General features: G+C 46.0%; 1 protein-coding gene across 2 annotated transcripts in view; it reads right to left on the reverse strand.

The window, feature by feature from the left end:
- Positions 1 to 27,662, reverse strand: part of INSR (insulin receptor) — a gene marked incomplete at both ends in the record, with an annotated part of 130,321 nt that overhangs the window by 37,159 nt on the left and 65,500 nt on the right. For both annotated transcript variants that reach the window (XM_079701687.1, XM_079701686.1), the window contains 5 exons: positions 691 to 817; positions 1,777 to 1,991; positions 3,145 to 3,289; positions 3,927 to 4,075; positions 10,430 to 10,751. In XM_079701687.1, coding sequence (XP_079557813.1) covers positions 691 to 817; positions 1,777 to 1,991; positions 3,145 to 3,289; positions 3,927 to 4,075; positions 10,430 to 10,751 — 958 coding nt within the window. The remainder of the gene's footprint in view (positions 1 to 690; positions 818 to 1,776; positions 1,992 to 3,144; positions 3,290 to 3,926; positions 4,076 to 10,429; positions 10,752 to 27,662) is intronic.

Raw genomic sequence — 27,662 nt, forward strand, 5'->3', positions numbered from 1 at the left:
AGCCTGGGCACTGCAACTAGAGAGAATCCCACATGCCACAACTAAGACCCTATGCAGCCAAATAAATAAATAAGTAAATAAATATTTTTTAAAATCTTGAGGGATGGAACAATTATTCCTATTAACACAATCACCACTTCCATTGTCTTCCTTTAAAATTTCAGCACAGTCATATACTCAAAACGACTACGTGTTATTGAAAGGCGACAGAGTTTCAGTGTGAGATGATGAATAAACTGTGGAGAGGGATGGTGATCATGATCACACAATGTCATGAATGTACTTAATGCCACTGAGCTGTACACTTAAACGTCATTAAGATGGTCAATTTCATGTACGTTTTACCACAATTCTTCAAATGTTGGAAAAAATACAAAATAGATAAAAAATAAACTTTAAGACACCTACTAAGTAGACTAAGTGACTTTTTGTTGAGGATGTCTGGTGAGATGTACATATAAGAAGCAAAATGGAATATTGCCCAATCTCGACCTCCGAAAGAAACCTGCCTGCTTCAGTTTCTGGCTTTTGACAATAGGGAAAGTTATTGACGTCATACACCATCAACTGGTGAGATCTGACCAAGGAACCTATGATATTTATTCCACAAGTAAGGAGATAGAAAGGAACCTCAGAGGGGAGCCTCTGAGAACATATGCAACAAACACACCTCTTTATCCATCTACTTACGCCTCTTTGTAGAAGAGCATGAATCCCAATAGGTCTCGGAAGTCAGGGGGCCAATACGGCTCCCATTTCAGCAAGATCTTGTCATAAGATGTCCGAATGTAAGAAAATTTAAGTAATTCATTTTCACCTAGAAAGGTTAAAAAAAACACACCAGTATCAGAATTAAATAATTTATTTCAACCCAAAGCAGATGATCCCATATTTCCAAGAGTATCCACGAGAAGGAAGATGGCAACCTGCTGTTCCTCTGAGAGGTCTTATTTACACATGCCTCTCCTGTGTTCAGTCAAGAACAGGTCATGCAAGATGGCCCTGACCGCAAGTCAGTTACTTGGCCAGATGTGCTCAACCAGAGAATGACAGTCAGCACCAACAGAAGGACAAGTGGCTAATCGCTACTGGAAAAAGGGACTTTCAAGGATAGCATTTATTCTGACACACTTCTGTCTTGCATGTGGATTTTCATGCCCGACATGTCAGAACACATAACTCCAGTGCAAATGGACGCATGCCAAGTGGGTTTAGGGAGCGTGCAGATCATTATACCTTGGAGTGACAATTCCTTGGAAGGACAATGCCTTGAAGAGAGTAATTCCCTCTGCCTAGATTGCAAGCCCTCCCTTAAGCTCCACCCCTTAAGTTCCAACCTTGCTCTCTCCCTCCCCTGAATTCTCACAGCTTCTGCCATAAGGAACCAACTTCGCATGAGGGCATTATGGAAGCCTTGGCACCTCAATGTTTCAAGAGAAAACCTGTCAGAGGAGGGCAGTCAGCTGGCAGTCTCCAGCTGTAGCAACTGTAGACCCTGCTGTAGCATGTGACCTAATGCTATATGTAAGAGAGTGACGTTCATTTATTCATTCAATGTTTATGTGGCATCTTCCAGTATCAGGCACTGTGTTTAATATTTGGCAAAGAGATAACATGTACAATATTTTTACTCAGTATTTCAGAGAGCCTATCACACACATAGTTGTTTTAGCTCATTGGGGGGAAGTGACACTCCCCCGGGGGCCAGTGTGGTGGGGAAGGGGGAGGGCAGCCACGTTATCTGGTCAGTGGAAGGACAAGGGCATCACCACTTACAGGACGCCTGGTCCCCATTGGTCTTCAGGGCAATGTCATTTCTCTCCTGGCGCCCCTTGGTTCCTGAAATTTCCTCCATCTTGTGAATTTCTGACAAGCAGAGTTTGGGATTATAGTGGAAGAAGAGTTTCCCCTGAGTGATGGTGAGGTTGTGTTTGCTCCAGTCCCACAGCTGCCTTAGGTTCTGGTTGTCCAAGGCATAGAAAGAGTAGTTCCTATGGAAAAAAACACGTGCCTAATCATTCATCAGCTTGTCATCTCCGACTCCAAGATGGCGGGGCTATGGCTGGAGTTGATCTTGTTCAGTGCTCCATCCCCAGTCCTAACCACCTGCTTGACACATACTCATTACATGTTGAAAGGAGGGTCAGAGGGACAGGGGAAGTTGAGGAAGTCTTCAGGGCCAGAAAGGTACGTGAGATCAGTCTTGTGGGGGAGGAAGGTAAGACAGTGATGGATTAGGATATGGGTTTTGAAAAGGGGAAAGACTGAAGACACAGAGGCACGTGAACTGGGCCCAGGGAAGAGCAAAGTAGCCTGTTCTGGCCAACAGGTGACAGGCAAGACCAAAGAGATGCCATGGGCCAAACCCTCTAGTATACTGCATGCCAGACCAAGACCAACAACATGTGACCTTCCTTGGTAGGCAGAGGGGGACCACTGAAGGTTTTATAACAACTCAGTAACTCAATTAGACCTGTGCCTTAGAACTATGAGTGGGCCACCAGTACATGATGAATGGGAAAAGGGCAGCATCTAGATCTGTGTTATCCAACACTGAAACCACCAGCCACATCTGGCTATTGAGCACCTGAAATTTGGCCATTCTGAACTGTACCAGAAGCAAAAAAACACAGATTTCAATGACTTTGCATAAAAAAAAGGATGTAAAAGATCTTCTTTATAATTTTTTGTATTGAGTCCATGTCAAAATAACAGCTTCAACGTAATGGGTTCAATAAAATACATTATTAAAATTCATTGCACCTATGTCTTTTAAAGTGTTTTAAATGTGGCTACTAGAACATTTAAAGTCTCATATGTGACCTGTATTATATTTCTGTTGGATGGCCCTGGTAGTTCTAGAACCAGCAAGAAAGTCATTGGAACAATCCAAATGAAAGGTGTGAGCTTCAGCAAAAAGATAGTTTTATGGTGAAATAATATTCCACTGTATGTATATATATATACACACACACACACACACACACACACACACACACACATATATACCACATTTTTTTTCTCCATGCATCCATCAGTGGACACTTAGGTTGTTTCCATGTCTTGTCAAAAAACCCTAAGTTTCTCTACAATAACTCACAAACTTCCTAATGCGGCCACAGATAGAGCAGCAGGCCCACATACCCGATTTCCAAGGTCTCCCCTCGAATCAGACGTAACTTCCGGAAGAAGGAAAGTGACACGAGGGCATATGATCGGCGGATTTTCAGATACCCTGAAATTTCTTCAATGAGTCCAAGGTTGGCCTCTAGCTCAGCTGCCAGGTTGTCTAAGGAAAGGAGAGAATGAATATCCAGTGGGTTTCTACCAAAATATTTTAACCTTTCCAGAATTCCCCATGGTGAAGAGTTAGCCTACAGGCTGAAAGTGATTTTCACGAGCCCTGCTCAAAATAAATCTACAAGGCAGAGTAGTTATGACAGAGATTGTCCTGTCTGCAAAGCTGAATATATTTATTATATTAAGATGCCAACCCTTGCTCCCTCCATCACCCTGCTTTGCTTGCCTTCATAGCATGAAACACTGCCTGGGTTTACATTATACGTTAATTTGTTTATTTGCAATATCCACCATGCATGGACTTTGCCTTGTTCACTGTGAGTATTCAATAAATGTTTGCTGAATAAATAGAGAAATGCCTTTTTGCCTGTGACAGAATTTCTGGAAACATGGTCCCCAGACCTGCAAAAGAGGGCATGTTGCCTGCTTGTTAAAAATGCAAATTCCTGATGTCCCAACTCCCAGCTTCGAAAATCAGAATCTCGCGGGGAGTGAGGCCAGGACTGAGCTGTGAACTCCAGGTTTGGAAACAGATTCCTTGCATGAGTCTCTGGACTGTTTTCCTTCTGTGCTCACAGGGAGAGTGGATCCCAGCAGACAGCAACCCCTCCCCCTAGAGCACTCACTGCCCCCTCGAATGTTGATGATTAAGCTTCCGTTGATGATGGTGCAGCCTCGGAGCTCCTGGGCAGATGTCACTGAGTCAATGGTCTTCTCGCCTTCCAGGAGGTGGCACACCTTGGGACAGGGGCCCAGGCATGGAGTGCACATCAAGCTGCAGAAAGAGTGGAGAGAGAGAGAGGTCAGGGCACACAGGACCACACACACACACACACACACACACACACACACACACCAGACAGTGTGTTGCACAGGGTCCCAAGTGACCAAAAGGCAGGATGCTTTATCCACAGAACTGGTGACATTTGGGACCGAAGAATTCTCTGTTGTGGGAGGCTGTCCTGTGTATTAAGGGTGTCAAGCAGCATGCCTGGGCTCCACCTGTTCCACACCAGCACAGCACCCCTCCACCCAAGACATGACAGCCAAAAATGTCTCTAAACATTGTCCCCTGGGGGATGGAAGGGCAAATCACCCCCAGGTAAGAACAACTGCCTAAGGTGATAGACTTAGGGTGTTTCTCCAGGGTGGCAGGTCCTACAGCATTACCCCGAGGTCAGGAGACTCATGCTTTTACTCCAAAATGATGGGGCTCCTGCCTTACCCCAAAGCGAGAGGATTCACACTGTACCCCATGGAGAATCACCTTCTACCCTGTGGAGACAGGACTCATGCCATTACACAGAACTGATGGGACTCCTGGCATTACCCTGGTGATGGGAATGATGCAGAGCTGATGGGCCTTACGTAGGACTCATTTTGCCGCTATTCGAAAGTGGCTGAGCTGATACTGCTACCCCAATTGGTGGAACTTAGGCTGCTACTGCAAGGTGATGGGATGATTGCTCTTCTGTGTGGGGTCTGACGTGACCAAACAACTATATAGGACGTGACTACACAACCTATGAGCTACAACACAACCTCACATTTGATAGTGGGTAACTGGTACCAGACTTTGGCTTTGCCTTCCTGCAGCCTGATGTCCTCAAATTTATAGCCCCCCAGGAGTCCTTTGGGAATCAGCCCTCCCCTACACAGTGTCTCTGAGGTCAGTTCTTGGCTGGCACAGCCCTCCTAGGTCCAAGCAGGACACAGGATCCAGGGCAGGCTGAGCACAATCTTTCATCCCACTGGGAATTCAGAGGTGGGCACACCCCCAAGCCAACCCAGTGAGGGTTTTGCTAGAACTTCCTGGAAGGAAAAATTGTCTTCCTTCTGCAGTATCTAAGAGGGTATGGCTATATTGCTAGCATGGAGCAAGGGGCAAGGGAGAGGCTGCCTGAGACCAAAACTAACAGAGACAGAAATAAAGCCGAGGATGGAAAGAAACTGATCATATACATCCCTTGAGCTGCTGGATGCAGCTGTACCTAAAGCGATTCCCTGAACTTTTTGGTTACAGTCATCAGTAAACTCCTTTAATCTTGCTTGAGCCAGTTTGAATTGGGGTTCTGTCGTATGAAACCTCAAGATTCCCAACTGTTACGTTCTCAAGGTCTGTGTCCTCATCTGTGAAACGGAGGCAGTCTTCACGGGGCAGGTAGTGATGAGGTGAATGATATATACCACCTACAGCACTCGGTGCACAGAAAATAAAAATCGTTGGTCCATTGCTATGATGATCACTTTCTATTAGTGGTATCATTGTTGTTACCGTTGTAAATAACAACAGTAATTGTTGTCACCACACCCCTGCATATTCAATTCTTCAGAAAGATCTTGGTCACGGGTGACCACCTAGAGGGGTGGGATAGGGAGGGTGGGAGGGAGATGCAAGAGGGAGGAGATATGGGGATATATGTATATGTATAGCTGATTCACTTTGTTATACAGCAGAAGCTAACTCACCATTGTAAAGCAATTATACTCCAATAAAGATGTTTAAAAGAAAAAAAAAAGAAAATTGAAAGAACAGAAAAAAAAAAAAAAAAAGAACACATCTGGTCTTTGTCCCAGGTCCTGGCGCAGAGCTTCAAAAGCCCTTGGAATTTCCTGAGTTATAGGAGCATCTTTGTTATGCTAATGAGGTGACTTGTAGGGGCTGGTCACCAGAAAGACCAAATATGTGATTTGAAGGGTTGCATCAACCACTTGACCTCCAGAGAGAGAAAGGGGGGCTGGAGATGGAGTTCAAACCCATGGCCATTGATTCAACCAATCACACCTATGTAGTAAAACCCAAAGGAAAACTCTGGACACCAGCTCAGTCCATTTCTCTGGCTGGTGAACACACAGCTGTGCTGGAAGGGTGATATCTCTGATTCCATGAGGGGATAGGAGCCCTGCGTCTGGAACTCTCCCAGCCTCTGTGCATCCATAATAATCAAGCTGTAATTGTAAGTAATTGTAGTTGTAATTGTAAGCCTGACATGAAGCTTTCTGACTGCTGAGGCATCTATTTCAAAAAACATCTGTCTTGAGTAAATGTAACAACAGGTCTATGACCCAGCCACTAGCAAAACAACCAGATAAGGAATTAGGCTGCCCCCACCCATGAAGGGGGCTCTTTCAGAAAGCCCTGGGGAACCTAGATAACTGACCACTTGACTGACCCTGCTTCTCCCTTCCTGTGCCCTAATTCCTGCTCTTAAGCTTTAAATTCACCATAGAGTGAACCCATAAAACCCTAGACACCCCACCCTCATACCCTAATAAAAGCAGACACCCCCAAATATTCCTCTCTCTTTCTCCCTTCCCTCCTCCCACTCTTTTTCTCCCCTCTCTCCCTCTCCCCACCCCTGCTCCCCATGACTCCACTGTGTGGCCCTCTAGGACCTGTGAGTAACAAACCTTGTTCTTCGAGGTTCCCTGATGGTTTCTCACTGAAGTGCATCCTGGGATCATAATAGGAACCACAGAGCTGGCCCAGCCATAAATAGGGGCCCCCATGGGAGAGTGTCTGTAGAGCTCCCTATGAGTGATGCATGCCCAGGTAAGCACTGCAAGCATCCCTAACCCAAGGTGCTACCATCAATAGGCTTGGACCAACAGAATAGTATAGACTTTTTTTTTTTCAGCTCTGTGAGTTGTCCTAGCAAATTATTGAACCCAGGGGGTTTGTGGGAGCCTCAAAATTTATAGCCAGCCAATCGGAAGTGTGGGTGACCTTGGGACCCCCAAATTGTGGCTGGCATGTGAAGTAAAGTTGGTCTGATGGAGAACCAAGGCTTTAACCTGTGGGTCTGATGCTAAGCCAGGTGGTTGAGGTTGAGCTCTATTGCAGTACACCCAGTTGGTGTCAGAGCAGCTGGGGTGGAAACAGAATAATGACCAAATGTTTGGGTTCTTTTGTTGGTTCTACAAATATTCACTGAGCATTTATCATGTGATAGATGATGCTCTAAGCCAAAGGTAAGCAAACTACAGCCCACAGGCCAACTCCAGCTGGCCACTGGTTGTTGTAAATAGAGCTATATTGGAACACACCCACAACCACTGGTTTGAGTATCATCAATGGCTGCTGTCACTCTATAAGGCCGGAGTAGAGTAGCTGCAACCATACAGACCTCAGAGCTGAAAATATTTACTATCTGGCCCTTTGCCAATGGCAGTTATAAACCACAGGCACACATGAGTGAACAAACAACCAACTTTCCCTGTGGGAAATCCACACGTTCTTTCCAGCCCTTCCCACCAAGAAGTAGAGTCTGCCTTCTCATCTATGGAATCTGGGCTTGGCCATATGAATTGCTTTGGCCAATGGGACGTTAGCAAATGTGATACAACAGTGGCTTAAGAAGTACTTACCCAGTAAAGCATGCCCTTCCTGGCTACACATGGAGAGAGGTTCCAGCTGCCCATGCAGGATATGAGAGGTTAGCTTGTACCGTCTCATCAGAGCTGACCCAGCCCAAGCCAGACAAACCTCCAGTCAATGCACAGACTCATTAGAAATCATAAATGAGTGTTGTTTTAAGTCACTAAGTGCTGGGGTGGTTTGTTACACAGCACAAGCTAGCTGATACACTTGTGAAGTATATGGTCTCGTTGGGGAAAATTAATAAATTGACAATTAAAATATCAGCTAGTGGTAAATAGCATGAAAAGAGTTAAAATGGAGTGTTGTGCCCAAGAGTAACCAGATGGCTAGTTCAGAAAGAATGGTCATACAGGGAAGGAGTCTCAAAAGAAGTGACTTTTAAGCCTGTGGCCTGGATGACAAGGAGAAACCAGCCATGCGAAGATCAAGAGGCAGAGAATTCTCCACACCCTTAACATGCACCCCAAATATCTAATCCTCCTCATCTCACTAAAGAGCACCCCACCAGGTATCTGGGAATGACCATAGATGGCGAGGCCTCTTAATGAACCCACATGGGATCCCAGACCTCTGCTCTAATAACATCAAGAACTACTTCCCAGGGACTTCCCTGGCGGTCCAGTGGTTGGGACTCCATGCTCCCAGTGCAGGGGGTCTGGGTTTGATCCCTGGTCAAGGAACTAGATCCCGCATGATGCAACTAAAAGAGCCGCGTGTCACAGCGAAGATCCCGTGTGCCGCAACTGAAGGATCCCGCACGCCACAACTAAGACCCAATGCAGCCAAATAAGTAAATAAATAAATACATATTAAAAGAAAAAAAAAGAACTAGTTCCCAGATAAGCCAAAAGAATGGAAGAAAACATATCTGGCCCTTTTTAATAGCGAACCACATTAGAAAACACGACAGCACTGAAGTCTTTCACAAAATAAAATAAAAGCTTCAGAAGGAAAACAATATTTTTTTTAACCTATGAAGTAAAATACTGCCATGATGGGTCATAATTAACATCCCTCACTTTCCCCTCTTTCACTCAGTAAACATCCCAAGCATCACAGGACAAGCTGTCAATTTCCTGGGGCTTCAATCCTGGGGTCACTGGCATCAGCAAAACATCAAAGGAGGTTGTTCTATTTTCCAGATCTTTGCTATGATAAAAAAAAAAACCTTTAAAGCCAACGTCTTTTAGTGGAAAATGTTAATATCCATGCTTTATCTCAAATGTGAAAAAAAACAAATAAATCAAGAAGAATATGATAATTTTCCCAATCTTACTGATAAACTGGCCCCAAAGAAGAAAAAATAGCTCTGTCTGGCATGCAAAGGTGATTTATAGAAGCCTATTTTTGGTCAACAAAGCCACCTGATAGGTTTTATCAAAAATGAGTAAAACAAAACATACTGTACTTGCAGGTTTCACAAACAGTCAAAGAGAGGCTCCTAGGAACCGGAATAAAGATTGTTTTCCTTCCCACCCTCCCCACTCAGGGAAATAAAATTTCCCACCAGAACCCGCTCACTTGGCTAATTTTCAAATCTGAAGGGGAAGACTTTTTACGTATGCAGGTCAGCTCAAGGCCCCTAGACGTACGTCTGTTTCTGATTTGTTTTTGTGTTGTTTTGTGGGTTGGTGTGTTTTTTTCAGACCCTCAACATAAAAATCAGGAAACAGATTTTTTAAACTCAGTTACAGCCCTGAGACACCAAAATAGCTCATCTGAGAAGCTAACAGCATGAACAAAAAGTCTGAGATGTGGGTAGGAAATCTGACTCACCGTCGGGGAGAGAAAACCTTGCTTTTTCTCACCTAAATAGTAGGAAATGGTTTGATGGCATTGTCCTTCAAAAGACAACAAAGCCTTGAGAACAATCTAGAATTGAGTCCTTCTTCCTGGCACTCCAGGTTAATCTCAGGACACCACCCAGATCCAGCTTGGAGAAAACATTTAAAGCATCTGAGTTCTGATCTTGGTTGTGAGAGTCAGGCAGCTACATCATGGGAACAATCGGACCATCTAAAGGGCTGTATACAAAACCAAAGACTTCTATTTTCTTTTTTTTTATTGTATTTATTTGTTGTTTCTGGCTGCGTTGGGTCTTTGTTGCTGCACATGGGCTTTTCTCTGGTTGCGGTGAGCGGGGGCTACTCTTCGTTGTGGTGCGCGGGCTTCTCATTGCGGTGGCTTCTCTTGCTGCGGAGCACGGGCTCTAGGAACACGGGCTTCAGTAACTGTGGCACGTGGGCTTCAGTAGTTGTGGCTCGCGGGTTCAGTAGTGGTGGCTCACGGGCTCTAGAGCGCAGGCTCAGTAGTTGTGGCGCACGGGCTTAGCTGCTCCGCGGCATGTGGGATCTTCCCGGACCAGGGCTTGAACCCGTGTCCCCTGCATTGGCAGGCGGATTCTCAACCACTGCACCACCAGGGAAGCCCAAGACTTCTATTTCCAATGCTAAGCATAGAAAGCTTTAAATTTTCGGTATGCAAGATGCAGAAAATATTTACCCTCTGGCCCTTTGCAAGAGAAAGTTTGTTGACTCCTGCTCCAAAGGCCAGCACCAAAACCAGGAAGCAGGGATGGCATCCGAGAGACCCACGCATGTCACTAATCACCAGCACCTTCCTCACTCACAGTCAATTAACTCTAGTTTTCCACACAGTTTTAATAGGCAGCATCACCAACACCAACCCCATGCCCCTTCCTCTCTTTACCACCTGCCCCCAACCCCGGAACCCATACCCAGGACTCACTTGCTGGAATTCATCGTGTACCCGGAGGGGCACTCAGGGATGCACTTGTTATTGTGAATGACATACTGGTGGCAGCCCTGCCTCCGAGAGTTCTTGCATTTGTTGTGCAGGTCCTGGCAGAAGCTGAAGTTCACACAGCGCCAGTCTTGGAAGTGGTAGTAGGGGGTCGGGCAGGTCTCCACGCACCTGCCATCCAGGTAGAAGTTGCGACAGGCCACACACTTGGTGGGGTCGTCAGGCTCAGAGCAGTTGCCCAAGCACTCACTGTGGCAACAGAGACCCTCAGCGGTGCAGCCGTGAGACTTACAGATGGTCGGACACACTGGAGAGAGGAAGAAAACAGCTGGTCAGTGGCTTTGCCCAATTCCTGTCTGCACAACAGCAAATTTGGATGAGGAAGTGCAAGACAAACAAAATAATAACAGTAACAGCTCACTTCTACAGCACTTGCTACGTGCCAGGCACAACTATTAACTCATTTCAGCCCCCAAGCCAGTGACGTGATTGTAGATGTTTAACAGCTTCTTCAGGGAGCAGGGTAGAGATGCTCTGCTTTATAGCATTTGCCAATTTCCATGGTGTAAATACTCCCACCACGGTTCCTTTCAAGCTACCCCACCTATAGTTACCACATGTGGAGCCAGTAAGAGATACATAGTATCACAGCATTAAATAGTACATCAATTGCATAGATACAATAGTAGCAAATAACCTCAAAAGCATAAATCATAGAAAAATGTAGTGAGATGATTAGGAAGTGGTGAGTTTGGAGAATTTATTACCTTTGTTTTAAACATAATTTGTTTAATTGTAAATTGATGTCATTTAAATTTTAACAACAGCTTGTTTAAGAACCAAATTTCCTGAAAATTACCCAACTGGCTTTATCAAGCCAGCTCCAGCACGCAGCTGCAGTACTGGTGTAAATAGATATATCTGGGACCTCCCTGGTGGTGCAGTGGTTAAGAATCCACCTGCCAATGCAGGGGACATGGGTTTGAGCCCTGGTCCGGGAAGATCCCACATGCCGCGGAGCAACTAAATCCGTGCGCCACAACTACTGAGCCTGCGCTCTAGAGCCCGTGAGCCACAACTACTGAGCCCACGTGCCTAGAGCCCGTGCTCCACAATAAGAGAAGCTGTGACAATGAGAAGACTGCGCACCGCAATGAAGAGTAGCCCCGGCTCGCTGCAACTAGAGAAAGCCCACACACAGCAACGAAGACCCAATGCAGCCAAAAATAAATTAATTAATTAAAAAAAATTTTTTAAGATAAGAACTCTTTAAAATAAATAAATAAATAGATAGATAATGATCTCCATTTTACAAATGGGGAAACTGAGGTGCAAGGCGGTTAAGCAAATTGCCCAAAGGTCATTCATTGCTTCAACACACACTTGCTTGCACTGATCTAGATATTACAGCTGCTGCAGGAACATGGTGGCCACAGACCCTGCCTTTGGGACCACATGGTCCAATGGAGGAGACATCTTCATTATTTAAAAGTATAACTGCATACACAGCAAGCACCGTGCTGGAAGTAAGGGGAGGTGGCATTTCTGCTGTGACCTGCAGGAGATTATGAATGGGAAAGGAGAGGGCTCTGCGGATGGCGGGCAGAGGCTGTGCATGGATTTTGTGGCTGGAGTTTCTTATTTGATGCAACCGAACTTGTCCACTGAAGGCTGGACTCTGCCCTGGCTTCCTGCAGCAGCTTGGAACACATCCCCTTTCTCCCGATGTCTCACGACTCATGACTTCCCGATTCCCCTTAATTTTGGTCCCTCAGCATCTGACCTGGGCTTCCATGACCAGCCCTCCCTTTGCAGGCTGCCAGCAAATTTGTCCCTGGACCAATGGCTTCCCTGAGGCTGGAAAGACCTCGGCCACAGCAGAGCCTGTTCCCTGGGTGCCTTCTTTGCTCACTCCGTGCACACCTTGGAACGTGGTTTGGAAGCTGGGGAGTGTTCTTCACTCCAAATCCTCAGGCCCTTTGATTGTTGCAATGAACATTCTGGCCCACGTGGACCCCACCAACCAGACCCAGGGAACTGAAGAGGCTTCTGAAGCCACACTCCCACATGAGCATCGCTGTTGGATGGAACTTTCTGTGATGATGGAAATGGTCTCCATCGGCACTGTCCAACACGGTAGCCACTTCCCCGTGGCTGTGGAGTGTGGTTAGTGCAACAAGGAACCAATTTTTTTTTAATTGCAGCAAAATATGTGCAAAACTGACCATCTTAACCATTTTTTGCGGGCCTCTCACTGTTGTGGCCTCTCCCGTTGTGGAGCACAGGCTCCGGACGTGCAGGCTCAGCGGCCATGGCTCACGGGCCCAGCCGCTCTGCGGCACGTGGGATCTTCCCAGACCGGGGCACGAACCTGCATCCCCTGCATCGGCAGACGGACTCTCAACCACTGCGCCACCAGGGAAGCCCCATCTTAACCATTTTTAAGTGCACAGCTCAGTGGCATTACGTTACATTCCCATTGTTGAGCAACCATCCCCACCATCATCTCCAGAACTTTCTCATCTTCCCAAACTGAAACTCTGTCCCCATGAAACACTGACTCCCCAGCCCCTCCCCCAGCCCCTGGCCCCCACCATCTACTTCCTGTCTCTATGGATTTGACTCTTCTAGGGACCTTACGTGAGTGGAATCAGATCGTGTTTGTCCTTTTGTGTCTGGCTTATTTCACTGAGCATCATGTCCTCAAACTTCATCCATGTTGTAGCAGGTGTCAGAACCTCCTTCCTTTTTAACAAAGGCAGAATTCTAGTTGACGATATCACCAGTGGGTGCTTGACTATATCTTGGTAAGGAGGAAAACGTCTATACACAGTAAGATGAGCTAGCTTGAATAACTGTAGCTGCTTACATTTATACAATGAAAATCAATCATATATGTCAAAAAGGGGAGAATCCAAGCTTTGTATAGGTTCTTAGGCAAAATTTTCTGGAATTTTAATTCTCTCCAAGCTTGTCATGATCCAAAGGTGCCAGGGAAAAAATAGTCATTGAATAAGAGATGTGGAATGTGCAAATCATGATGAATAAATAGAGCTGGTTTTGCTATAAAAAAAATAAAAGGTTCCTTCCTTTTTAAGGGTAATACTATTTCATTGTGTGTATATACCACATTTTGTTTATCCATTCATCTGTCAATTGACTCTAGGGTTACTTAGACCTTTTGCTCACTGTGAATCATGCTGCTGTGATAATGGGTGTACAAATATCTCTTCAAGACTCTACTTTCAGTTCTTTTATGTATATACCCAGAAGTGAATTACTGAACCATACGGTACTTCTATTTTTAATGTTTTTATTGAAGTATCGTTGATTTAGAATGTTGTGTTAGTTCCAGGTGTACAGCACAGTGATTCAGTTTTATATATATACACTTCTATCCTTTTTCAGATACTTTTCCTTTTAGGTTATTACAAAATATTGACGTAAACCACAGCAATATCTTTTTGGATCCATCTCCTGGAGTAATGAAACAAAAATAAACAAATGGGACCTAATTACACTTAAAAGCTTTTGCACAGCAAAGGAAACCATAAACAAAACGAACACACAACCTACAGAATGGGAGAAAATATTTGCAAACAATGTGACTGACAAGGGATTAATTTCCAAAATACTTTTAATTTTTTGAGGAACCACCATACTACTTTGCACAGCGGCTGCACCATTTCACATTCCCACCAAGAGTACACAGTAGAAGGTTCCAGCTTCTACTGAGGAACCAAACTTTTCATTGTATTTCAATTTTAATTTTAAAATTGGGGGGGCTACTGGCTCTCGTATTGGACAGCAGAGGCTTAGCGAAAGAAACTCCTTGCCAAAGCCTACGGGTCTCATGTGGTCTAGTGCCTGCAGTCTCTCTGAGTCCTTCTCCCAAACCCAGGCAGTCGCCACTCCAGCATCCTTCCTGCCCCTCACACCCAGGCTCAGCCCTACCACAGGACCTTTGCATCTGCTGCTCTGGCTGCAGCATCCTCCCCTTATCCTCCCATAACTAGCTCCTTCTCAACCTTCAGGTCTCAACCCCTTAGAAAGACCTTCCCTGACCTCCCCTCTGGAAGTCACTTTCTCCTTCCTGAACCACGTTCTAACACATGATCCTATGACATTTTTCTTACAGCACTTATCACTCTCGAAAATTATCTTGGGTGCTTGTTGACTGTCTCTCTGGAGGGGAGCTTAGGGGGCAGGGCCACTCCTGCTCCATTCACTGCACTGGATCCCATGACACCTACTCCTAGGACAGGGCCTTGCACCCAACAGGAGCTCAGTAGACCCATGTCTGAAAAGACAGAAAGGAGGCAAAAGAAAGGCCTTTGGAGCAGTTCTAAGTCCCCAGTTTTTAGCCAGTGGCTCAGGAATTCATCCAAGAACTCTTGAGTTGTAGGAACTTCCCAAACACCATGAAAAATTACATGGAAAATTTGGAGCATCCACGCCTAGGTGCATAGTCTGATTTTCTACATAGATCAAGAAAGAATTAAGAAGCTGTAATAGGAGCAGGGTGGAGTTAACCCCACCAATGTCTGTGTAGGATTTTCAGCGTTTACATACCCGCCCCCCATTGGATTCTTACTTAATTCTAACAAAGACCCGGGGAGGGAGCGGGGTAAGTAACATTGTCTCCATCTCACAGAGGAGAGAAGACTTGCTCAGCTGAGATGCAGCAGGGCCAAAACCCGAACTTCAATCTTTTGGCTCTGAACTCGACATTCCTGGGTCTCAAGAAGTACACGGCCATCCACAGGGTCCACCCAGTCAGGGGAAGGAGTGACATGCAGACAGCTCTCCACCCACAGGCATGCCACAAAGCTTTCTCTAAAGAATCCATGACAGCCTCAGTTTTCTTGTCTGTCAAATGGGGATGATAAGCCCTTAACTCCTTCTCACACTTAAAAGAGGGGGGGTTTCCCTAGTGGTGCAGTGGTTGAGAGTCCACCTGCCGATGCAGGGGACACGGGTTCGTGCCCCGGTCCGGGAAGATCCCACATGCCGCGGAGCAGCTGGGCCCGTGAGCCATGGCCGCTGGGCCCACGCGTCCGGAGCCCGTGCTCCGCAGCGGGAGAGGCCACAACAGTGAGAGGCCGGCGTACCGCCAAAAAAAAAAAAAAAAGAGGGGATGCGGGTAAGGAACTGGATTCTTTGATAGACAAAGTGTAGGTTGGATATCAGTTAGCTACTCTGGGCATTATTATTATTTCCATTGTCATTAATAATCTGTCTAGAGGACCCAAGGAACTCCATGGCAGGAAGCAATACAGAAAGCAGACAATTATTTAGGACCCACAAAGACTCCACCCTCTGGGAAAGCACATGTGCGAGCAGGAAGGGGCCTGTTTCCTGGGCTGGGGCTGCATCTGAGGGTCAGTCCTTAAGTTCAAAAGAGGTGTCAGCAAAGACCTCACAAAAACTTCCCAAACACATAAGCTTTCCGGCCTAGACAATGCTAAGAAAAACGATCCAACACTCACAAATAAGGCCAGAGGTTAGCCACAGGGCTATTCAATCTTCCTCTGGAGCCCTGCCTAAGAGGCCCACTTGAGAACAACTTCATTCTCCAGCAAAGGAGCTGGCAACATTTTCCCATAGAGGGTCACAAAGCATATGTTCGGGGCTTATGTTCAGTGTCACAACTAGTCCACTCTGTCGCTGTGGCATGAAAACAGCCCAGAGAAGGCTTATGGGGACAAACGCATTGTGTCCAATAAAACTTTATATTTATACAAAAGCAAGCAATGGGCTGGATCATTTGCCAACCCAGGCAAATGATCAGAGGTAAGTTTCAATACAGTGAAACTTATCTGTGATTGATTTACTTATTTTTTAAAATTTTTATTTATTTATTTGGTTGTGCTGGGTCTTAGTTGCAGCAGGCAGGCTCCTTAGTTGAAGCTCCAGGGCTCCTTAGTTGCAACATGCAAACTCTTGTTGCGGCATGCATGTGGGATCTAGTTCCCTGACCAGGGATTGAACCTGGGTTCCCTGCCTTGGGAGCACGGAGTCTTAACCACTGTGCTACCAGGGAAGTCCCTGATTCACTATTTCTATTAGCGCCTCAACTCCAGGAAGCCAGATGTCAACTTATAGATGGATACGCTGTAAATCATTTTTTATCCCATAGAAGAAATAACCTCCAAAAATGACAGGTTTATTGCCCCTGGGACATGAAGTGTCCCCATATCTAACTTTGCAATCCTAGTTCAGTGATTATACATGCTTTGGCTTTACCATCCAGCCGGTGCCCTCACTAAAGGGTTAAAAGTGTTGACAGGTGCTTTTTTTGTGCTTTTTTTTTTTCTTTGCATAAGAGTTGTGTATTTTAACTTTTGAAGACTATACTTTGATAATGATACGTCTGCTCTGGGTGTCTCCCATTCCGTTTCCAAGTACTTTATCTTATTTAATAGAAGCGCCACTGCGGGTGTCCCCCACCCAGGTTGAATTATGAAAACCACACATCTGGCAAGATGAAAATGGAGGAGGGGTCTGACTCTCCTCTCCCTGTGCACCTTGCCCTGCCCTTTTATAGACACCAAATGAGCCACAGCCACAGTCCCAGCAGCCCTGGCTCAGAGGGCCACCACATCCAGGCTATTTCTGCCAGGGAGGATGGCAGCCTTCTCAAGAAAATGCCCAGCAGTCCGGGAGCTATGGACCTTCCCAGGACAGGTACATGATGTGTGTGTATGCAACATGCACACGCCCAGACCTCCCTCCTCCAAACACACAAGTTCCTTGTTCATCCATCTCCCATCCCCCACCCCCCACCCAAGCTGCCTTGGGCTGCTGGCCTCAATTTCCTCCCAATTCTCCCCTAAAGTTTCCAAAAGCCCCTGGTCTCCAGTTCCACTAGCAGAAGCAGCTACTACCCTCCTGAAACTCTCACCTCAAGTGGCTTTTTCACTACACCCCGCTGAGAAGATTGAAAACTGAACTCTAAGTAAACCAGCAGAGCGGGAAGGAGGGAGCAGTCAGCATCCTCCGGTTGGACCCTCTGAAGTAAGTGGAAGACTCCTCACCAAACGATGCTTTCCCCAGAGAGAGATCTACAGAAATGCCAACTGGTTTAAGAGATGTGGTATAAAGCAAAGGAGACAGGTGCAATTTGACCTCAGTATTTCTACTGCTAGGAATTATCCTGCAGACAAGGGACCATATGTGCACTTAGACACCTAGGCAAGGATATTCTTTACCCTACAGGACATTAACCATTGGGGTTTATAACTGCAAAAGCCTGTAAACAACATAAAAGTCCAAAGCAGGAGACTGTGTAAATAAATTAATGTGGATCAAGGAAGTAGAATAGTACGCAGCTGTAAAAATGGAAGTGTCTCTATGTATTTTGATGTTGGAGTCACTTCCAAGATAGCATTAAGGGGAAAAAAGTGTCTAAAGAACATAGCTTGTTCATGGAAAAAGGAAAGAGATGTACATTGTGGGAATACAAAATGGACAGCTAGAGTGGGAGACAGTTTGGTCATTTCTTATAACGTTAAACATATACTTCTGATCCTTACCACAGAACCTAGGGGTTTACCCAGGTGAAGTGAAGAACAAAACAAAATACTTATGTACACACAAAGACCTGTATTTGAATGTTTATAGTGGCTACATTTGTAATCACCCCAAACTGGAAACAAACTAAATATCCCTCAACTGGGGAATGGATAAACATTGTATCTCCATGCAACAAACTCTAGGGAGCCGTCAAAATAGAATGAAGTGCCGATTTCCACAACACAGGGATGAATTTCAAATGCATGGTATTGAGTGTAAGAAGCCGGTCTCCAAAGCTACACATTCTAGGATCCCATTTTATATGACATCCTGGAAAAAGCAAAACTATAGAGACAGTGAACACATTAGTGGTAACCAGGGGCTGGAACTGCAAATGACACACAGAAATTTGGAAGATGATGGAACCATTCCATATCTTGACTGTGGAAGTGGTTACATGACTATAGAATCAGTCAAAACTCACAGAACATTACACCAAAACGGGTGAACTCTGCTGTACAGAAATTACATCTTAAAATGAGGGGGAAAGAAAAGGACAAATAGGACATATGTCCGTCTGGAAGGGCCACAAGAAATGTGCCCCGTGACTGCCTGTGGGGAGGGGAATGTGGATGAAGTGGAGGGTGGGTAGCAACATCCTTGCATATCAGCACAAGTTGATTTTTTTTTTTTCCTATGTATGTGTACGCCCTTCTAAAACTGATCTCTATTTAAAAATACATTTTTAATATAACTGAATTACTCTGCTGAAACTAATCACTCTCACTTGAAACTAACACAACACTGTAAATAACTATACTTCAATAAAAATTTGAAAAATAAAAATACATTTTTAGAAACTCTGCTAGATGATTAAGAAATGTTTTTGATCCATTATACCATTCTACCCCCAAATATTCCCGAAGTGACTGTGTCAGAATAGCCGACAGGCATCAACGAGAGCTTTACAAAGTTTCTCTTAAGATCTTTTTTTGCCTTAGTACAAAATCAACAGTCAAAGCAACTAAACACCGTGTAAGAGAATTTTCTTGTTCTTAGAAAATACCCCCGAAGAATTAAAGGCAAAGGAACAATATGCGTGCATCTGACTCTCCGATGATTCAGGGGGGGAAAAATTAATATGTATATAATGTGTACATAAGTATAACAGAGAGATAATAAAACAAATGGGGTAAAACTAGTGAATTTAGATACAATTCTTGCAAGTTTTCTGTCAACTTGCAAACTACATCAAAATTAAACGTTACCAATTTATAACCAAGCAAGGTTAAAAGCTGCAATACTGGGAGAAAACAAAGGCCCTGCGGTAAATAACATGCTTATAAAAATACAGCCACTTTTGGTTTCTTTGCCTTTTTAAGTTCAAATCAATTTGGTTTTTCTCAGTTAAGTAGATATATAGTAAAAACAAAACAATAACTTTTTTTTTAAAAAAACCCTATTAAATGTTTCCATAGCACGACATATGTTAATAACATCTTGCTACATTCCTTTCCAAAGCCCGTGGTTAAAAAAAAAAAAAAAGATTTATTATTCCAAAAATTACTGCTTTCCAGAAATTTCCAAACGGAACAGTTGCGTCATGGGCCTGCAGACACATTAACCACAGGGCCTCGTGGCTCTCCCTGAAAGTGTGAATATTATAAACTCCATAAAGTAATTTACTTTGTTTCCATCCTAAGCCTTTCTCTCCCGCGCCCGCCCCAGACCCTGGCAGACAAGGTTCGAATCCCCGGAGCCCCGGGGCGCGGGCAGCACTTAGTCGGGAAATTCCTCCCTTTGGAATCTAGTTGATTTAATGGTGGGACTGGGGGTGGGGGAGCGCTAGGTGAACTTTTGACGGCTGGGTGGTCAACAAACGCCCTTTCGGGTATGCGCTCCCTGAGAAGCGGCGACCGCAGGAGGTCGCGTCCTTGAAGCTAGGAAGCTCCCCCTTTCCTCCCCTGACAATGCCACCCCCGCTGGCGCGAGTAGATTCGCTTCCCAGATGCGTTTGGACTCGTGTGGCGGAGCTCTTCGGAGAAATACGGCGCATGCAGGACAGAAAGGAGGCGGAGCCCCAAGGGGAGGGGGAGCCTCCCCGCTAAGGCAGCCTCAGGATTGGTTGGTTCCAGGCATCTGTGTGTGTGTTCAGGAGGGGCGGACGCTGGGCAGGAGAAGCCCCGCCCCCGCGAGCTAGTGGCGGCCGCGAAGCACAAAGCCCGAGGCGCACTCCGCTCCGTGAAATCCAGGCCAGGCAGTGACGGCGGCCGCAGCACCGCCCTCGCGCTCAACCAATGGGCGGGCGTGCTGCCGGGGCGCTGGCCCCGCCCCCGGGCGCTCGGGGCTCCGCTTGTCCGACTGGCGCCCCGGCAGTGACCGCCGCCGGGCGGTCCGCGCTGGGGGCTCCGGGAGGGCTTCTCGAGGGTGCAGACCTTGAAGGGCGGGTCTGCAGAGGATGGAACTTTGGAAAAAGTTAAAGAAAAGGAGAAGCCGAGTGTGCGGGCCGCCTCAAGCAGCCACCGGGTGGCTTGGTCCGCGCGCGGATCTGGGCTCGTGCCCGGGAGAAGATCGGGTCACCGCGTGGCAGGCAGCGCCTGGGATGGCCGAGGGGGGCCCTGGCCCCAGGCCTCACTCGAGAGGGGCTCAGAGAGGGGCAGCGGCTCGCCAAGGGTCGCACAGCACAGTCTCCCAAATTGGGGTGAGGGGGGCGTGGCAAGGGGAGAGTCCCACTCTGTCGGACCCTACCCACAAGGTTTAGACCCCTCACTCGCCCAGCATACCAAGGACCAGACTCATAAATTACATTCTTAATAAAACTTACAACGTTTCTTTTCGGGGTGCCCTCCGGCCACTGTTCCCCTAGCATTTGAAGATGTCCACTTATACTTGCAATTCCAGTAGACCGAAGCAGCAAATGGGCATTCACTAACGCCCCCCGCCCACTCCATGTGAATACACTTTAAAATGTATATTCCGTTTGCAGAATACAACATTCAACCCATATCGGTTAATAAGCTCTTATTAACCCTATTATTCAAACAACCATCTCCATTACAGATGGAGAAACTTAAGCACAGAAGGCTGTTTTGCTAATGCCAGCTCAGCTAGCAAGCAGCAGGGCCAAACTGGAACCCAGCTCTCCCAGGGAGACTGGGACGGCCTCTGGCATCAGGGACTTACACTGTGGGTTTAATTCACAGTGTTTCCCACTTTGACCCACCTGGATTTGGCACCTTCCTGGCACTGGGACGCAGAAAGGGATGGTGACCTTGTCTCTACTCTCCCAGGATGCACAAAAGAGACAGACAGGTAAGGCCCATGAAGGGGAGGCTTATTACTGCATCTGCCTTCTTACTGCATCCCAGTGCCAGGCACACACAGCAGGAGCACAGTGAAGCTCATAGAGGGAAAAAAAAAGTGGAGGGAATCAGGTGACTGGCTTTATCCCATCAGGAGAGGGACAGTACATGCAAATGTGTGAATCATCAGGGCTGCCTTTAACTATAAACAGTTCAGAGTTGATGAAGGGCAAAGTACAGAGGAAAAGGTATGGGACATCAGGGAGGCAGGATGGTTAGGGAGCCGAGGGGCTTGGACTTTGCATCACAGGAGGAGCCGAAGAAGGGCTTCAACCAGAAAAGACACCACCAGATCCACATTTGGGGCCAATTTTCTGGCTCTCTGGTGGGTGGCTGAAGAAGGCAAGAGGGAACAGGGAGGAATAGTCTGGCTTCTGAAGCCATCAGGGAGGTGGAGTCATCAGGATTTATCACATGGATGACTCCCAAGTTTCCACCTTGGGCAGGTGCAGAAGACTCAAAAGATGAACTAAGAAGAAAAACTAGGTGCTCAAACTTGGACCATCTGGTTTGAGGTGTGGAGTCCAGGATGTCAGGGCTTCTGCACATGACTGACTGTTTGCAGTTGCTAAGTCACACCTCAAACAACCCCAGCCTGCTCCTGAAAACCACTCTTGCTAAAGTGCCTGGGCCCTTGTTTGTCGTGGACATTTTAGAACTTTCCCTTCATTTATGTAGGTAATACATACACATTTTAGGCAATTAACTGTAACAATGACTTTTTAAAAGTTGTTGAGTTTTAAGGGCTTCCCTGGTGGCACAGTGGTTGGGAATCTGCCTGCCAATACAGGGGACACGGGTTAAAGCCCTGGTCCGGGAAGATCCCACATGCCATGGAGCAACAAAGCCCGTGTGCCACAACTACTGAGCCTGCACTCTACAGCCCGCGAGCCACAACTACTGAGCCCACATGCCATAACTACTGAAACCCACGTGCCTAGAGCCCGTGCTCTGCAACAAAGAGAAGCCACCACAATGAGAAGCCTGCACACCGCAACAAAGAGTAGCCCCCGCTCACCGCAACTAGAGAAAGCCCACGTGCAGCAACGAAGACCCAATGCAGCCAAAAATTAATTAATTATTTTTTAAATTGCTAATATTAAAAAAAAAAGTTGTTGAGTTTTAGCCTACTTGTGTTTTCTACTTCTTGAGGCAATGTAACTTTTACAGGATTTAGAAATTAATGGCAAGAGAGCACAACTTATGAGATGTGGGCATAGCTGTTCTCAGGGGCAAATTCAGAGCCTTAATTTCTTGCAAAAGGAAATGATTAACCTAAATAAAATAAGCACTTAAACCAGTAAATGAGGTTATTTTAATAATATTCCCCCAATTATTTATTACCAGAGCTGGCTTTATAATTGTTTCATGGATTTTAAGTTACATTTCCATTTTCCTTCTTTATTTTATGTACTTGTTCTTCCCACATCCTTTTTTTTTCTTAGTTACACTATATATATAGTGTAACTCTCTCTATATTGAGTCTTCCTGCTAAAACAGCACTGTCCAATAAACAGTCTGCATTGACAGAAAAGTTCTGTATCTGTGCTGTGCAATTTGGTAGTCACTAGCCACATGTAGACACTGGGTGATGGAAATTGGCTAGTGTGACTGAGAAACTGAATTAATTTTCCTGTGGCTAATGGCTACCCTATTGCGCACTGCAGCTCTAAAAGATCCAGCTCTTGAACTTGTCAGTTCTGTTTTTTCTAATCAGTTAGTCCCTGCTAATTTATTATTTCCTTCTTCCTGTGTACATTTGTTTCATTATTCGTTGTCTCATTTCTGTGATTTCTCTATATAATTATTTAAGTCTGCATTCACACCTCCCCAGTCTTCTAAAGCATCTATCCTTGCAGTGAAGAGATCCACCTTTGACCAAAGTTAAGAGTTGTGTTTTGTTTTTAATTATCACATGGCGGGAGTTTGTCTTGCATGCTTGCTTGGTTAAGCTTTTAAAAATTAATTTCCAGTTACGTGTACTTGCAGCCAGAGATTAGGCAGTTCAACGTCTGCTTTTTGGAATGCGTTGGGTTTCTTTTTTTTGTTTTTGTTTTTATTTGAGATTTAACAGGTGATTAGTTTTTCTAAATATTCCAAGAGCACTTTAAAATGTGTATTGTTTGCAGAATACAAAGTTCAGCCCATATCTTTTACCACGATCTTATTAACTGTATTATTCAAACTCCTTGTTGCCTAATTGAGGTTTATCTACATGATCAAGGCTATGTTTGTGACTCCCCTGAGGTTTCTTTTTTCTTTTCTTTTTTTAAAATTTATTTTTGGTTGCGGTGGGTCTTCGTTGCTGCGTGTGGGCTTTCTCTAGTCGTGGCGGGCAAGGGCTACTCTTCATTGCGGTGCGTGGGCTTCTCATTGTGTTGGCTTCTCTTCATTGCGGTGCGCAGGCTTCTCATTGTGGTGGCTTCTCTGTTGCAGAGCACAGGTTCTAGGCACACGGGCTCAGTAGTTGTGGCACGTGGGCTCAGTAGTTGTGGCGCACGGGCTTAGTTGCTCCACTGCATGCGGGATCTTCCCAGACCAGGGCTCGAACCTGTGTCCCCTGCATTGGCAGGCGGATTCTTAACCACTGCACCACCAGGGAAGCCCCTCCCCAGAGTTTTCTTAATTCTCTTTGTATTTCCTACAATTTGTTCTCTAAAGTTGGTTCTATGAATACTCTACCCTCATTAAAGACTGTCCCTTCACCAGTGCAAAACCTTTCTCCCCTTTCCTCCCTGATAATGCCTGCTGCCTTGAATTCTCTGCATATTTTTCTCATTCATATTTGCCCACAGGTTTAAGTTTTCTCTGTCATTTTTGGAATTAGGTATAACCATTTTCTTTTTCTTTTTTAATTGAAGTATAGTTGATTTACAATGTTGTGTTAATAGGTATAACCATATTCTAGTGGGGAGAGTTGAGAGAGAGAGAAAGAACCACAACCTCCACGGGAACAAGGAAGTGGGAATGGGAAATGTCAGAGTCTGAAATCTGTCTCTGTGGAAGGTCTGAATTGCAAGAAGGGTTTCCCTGGGGACAATCTCCACCATAAAAAGGTCCACTCACATGACTGATGGCTTCTCAGTAACAAGTACACGGTGGTCTTGATTAGTGTACAGGTCGACAGAAGCCAGTTTCCCTGGAGCTGCTACACCCACGGGCTGGCAGAGTTTGGGCACAGTGACAGGGAATGGAGAAAATTTCCTCAACTCCTAAAGGACAAAAATAAACAGTAGAATGTACTACCTCTCTGTGGAGACACCATGAAACGGAATCATCAGAATGAAAAAAACACCTATTTTAAATTCCATCATGACCAAAAAGAGACAACGTTCAGCTTATTTCCTTATTGAGTTGGTTCCTAAAGCCAGCCTGGCTGCTTTATTTTTCCATCTAGAAGAAATGAGAAGCTTGGTGTGGCGTGTCCATTCCAGGAGCCCCGTGGCTGTTCTTGGGACACTCCAGTGTGTACACTTCAGACACTGCTATTCTACTAGAAGAAGATGGAGTTCTCTGATGGGGGTGGGGGTACCCATTTGCTGCCCATGTTTATTTCGACTTAAGAAAAGAATGTATTTGTCCCTTTGCCACTGGATCCTCAGACTTTTACTGGGTCTTTGGATCCACTTTGCAGCCCTCTATCTACCTGAGCAAACACCCCGTACACCTGGAACTTCCTGGCTCTGCTTCTATTAACGATGCCAAGCCCCAGCACACACTTGGGAGAAATGCATGAAGGAAATTAAAGCTGTGCAAATGCTTTCCCATCCGACTGAATGCAAGGCATCATCTAATAAAGTTCTAAGAAAGATGGATAGCATTTCAACTCCCAAACTAAGTCACCTGATGGGGAGAAAGCTTACTGGTAAAAAAAAAAAAAAAAAAAAAAAGCCTCTTTTACATGCATACTACGACCCTGGAGGAATTTTCTTTCCCCACCAGGATCAACAATATCCACACCCTCACTCTCCAGCCAGTATTTATTCACAGGTGGATTGTTTTCTGCACCATGGAGATGCCCTAGAAACCCTTTTGACCCCTACAGACAGGTTCTCTGACTACTAACTTTTAGTTTCTTAATTAAAACGTTGACTAGGCAGCAAAACACACCCTGTTGCCAATCCCATCACCATCTCCCTTCTAGGTCCCTCAATCAACAGCTCTGAGCTCCTACTGAGTGGCAGGCACCATCCTGGGCGCTGAACACAAGCTGGTGAATAGAACAGACACAGTTCGACCCGCCTCCTGGGGAGACAGAAATCAGTGCACCAGCACAAGAACATTTAGTTACAAATCAAGAACATTTTGTTACAAATCATGCTGATACTCCAAGCAAGTTCACAGTGGGGCTGTAACGGGCCTAACCTGTTAATTTCCTCAGATGGTTTTTCTGTTAAAGCTAAAGAGTTTCTTTCTTGCCTTGAACAGCCAGAGAGCCAAATGCCATTTTCTGGCTGAACCCTCTGCCTTACCTTAGTCACTCCAGTTTCCCCCTCCATCTTTGCCATGTGATCAAGTTGATGGACAGACGGACAGTCAACCATGCTTCCTAGTCCCTCGGCCTCCAGGCCTGGGATGGGGAAGGTGTGATGGGCTCAGATTGTCCAAATGTGTGCTCTCGAGGCTCACCCGTCACACCTGGGATCCACAGCTTCAAATCACTCATGTGTGGAGCACAAAGAATTATGAAGCCAGGCAGACCTGGGTTTGGAGTGGATGCAGCCATTTCCTCATCACATGATTCCACTTTTTGTGCCTTGGTTTCCCTATGTGTACACGGGGACAGTAATAGTACCTTGGGCTGTCCTGAGCATCAGATGGGATAATGCCTGAAATGTGCCTGGCACACCATCTGGCCCCTTGCAGGGTTTGCAAAGGTGTCATCAGCACCAGCAACAATTTCAGACATCTCCTCTCTCAGTCACCTCCATAAAATAGCTATAACAGTGTCCAGTATCCTGTGGGGAAGGGGGGTGGGCATTGGATGGATTAAATGACCAATTTTTTTTTTTTTTTTTTTTTTTGCGGTACGCGGGCCTCTCACTGTTGTGGCCTCTCCCGTTGCAGAGCACAGGCTCCGGACGCGCAGGCTCAGCGGCCATGGCTCACGGGCCCAGCCGCTCCATGGCACGTGGGATCTTCCCGGACCGGGGCACAAACCCGTGTCCCCTGCATCGGCAGGCGGACTCTCAACCACTGCGCCACCAGGGAAGCCCTAAATGACCAAATTTAAAGCGTGCCCCCAGAAATATTTGTTTCCTTCCCCTTGAGGCGTTCTTGGGGAAACTGTGTTCATCCTCACTTTTGCATGTTGCTCCACAAATCTGCCAGGTATGGGAGGAGGGACAGACTGAGACATGGTTTCATTGGTGACCCTGGACTAACGGCTGATCCTGCAAATCCAGCTCGTCGCTGTGCTCCATCCAATTCAACAAATGCAAATACATACCTGTTCTGTGCCAGGCAGCCGCAGGCCAGGCATGGGAGGCAGCAACGAATGGGCTGTCCCTGCCCTCCAGGACTCCCACAAGTGAGCACAGAAAGGTCCCAGCTGGACACTTCTGTATGTCCCTCGGGATCTGAACCCACAGTCTCTGCACATTCCCATCAACCCCACACTGCCCTCTTCCTCAAAAGGAAATAGCCTATGTGACAAAGCGAAAGAGAGGCATGGACATATATACACTACCAAACGTAAGGTAGATAGATAGTGGGAAGCAGCCGGATAGCACAGGGAGATCAGCTCGGTGCTTTGTGACCGCCTGGAGGGGTGGGATGGGGAGGGTGGGAGGGAGGGAGATGCATGAGGGAAGGGATGTGGGAACAGATGTATATGTATGACTGATTCACTTTGTTATAAAGCAGAAACTAATAAAAAATAAAAAAATAAAAATAAATAAAAATTAAAAAAATTAGGAAAAAAAAAGGAAATAGCCTAAAAGAAGTGCTCAGGGGGACTTCTCTGGTGGTGCAGTGGTTGAGAATCCACCTGCCAGTGCAGGGGACAGGGGTTCAAGCCCTTGTCCGGGAAGATCCCACATGCCCCACAGCAACTAAGCCCGTGTGCCACAAATACTGAGCCTGCGCTCTAGACCTAGCGAGCCACAACTACTGAAGCCCGCGTGCCACAACTACTGAGGCCCTCGCGCCTAGAGCCCATGCTCGGCAACACGAGAAGCCACCGCAATGAGAAGCCCGCACGCCTCAACGAAGAGCAGCCCCCACCCACCACAACTAGAAGAAGCCCGCGAAGACCCAACACAGCCAAAAATAAATAAATAAATAAAAATTTAAAAAAAAGAAGTGCCCAGGGCTCTAAATAAAACACACTGCATGCTCTT

Source organism: Hyperoodon ampullatus (assembly GCF_949752795.1).
Source record: "Hyperoodon ampullatus genome assembly, chromosome: 4".
In the NCBI taxonomy this organism is placed as follows: domain Eukaryota; kingdom Metazoa; phylum Chordata; class Mammalia; order Artiodactyla; family Ziphiidae; genus Hyperoodon; species Hyperoodon ampullatus.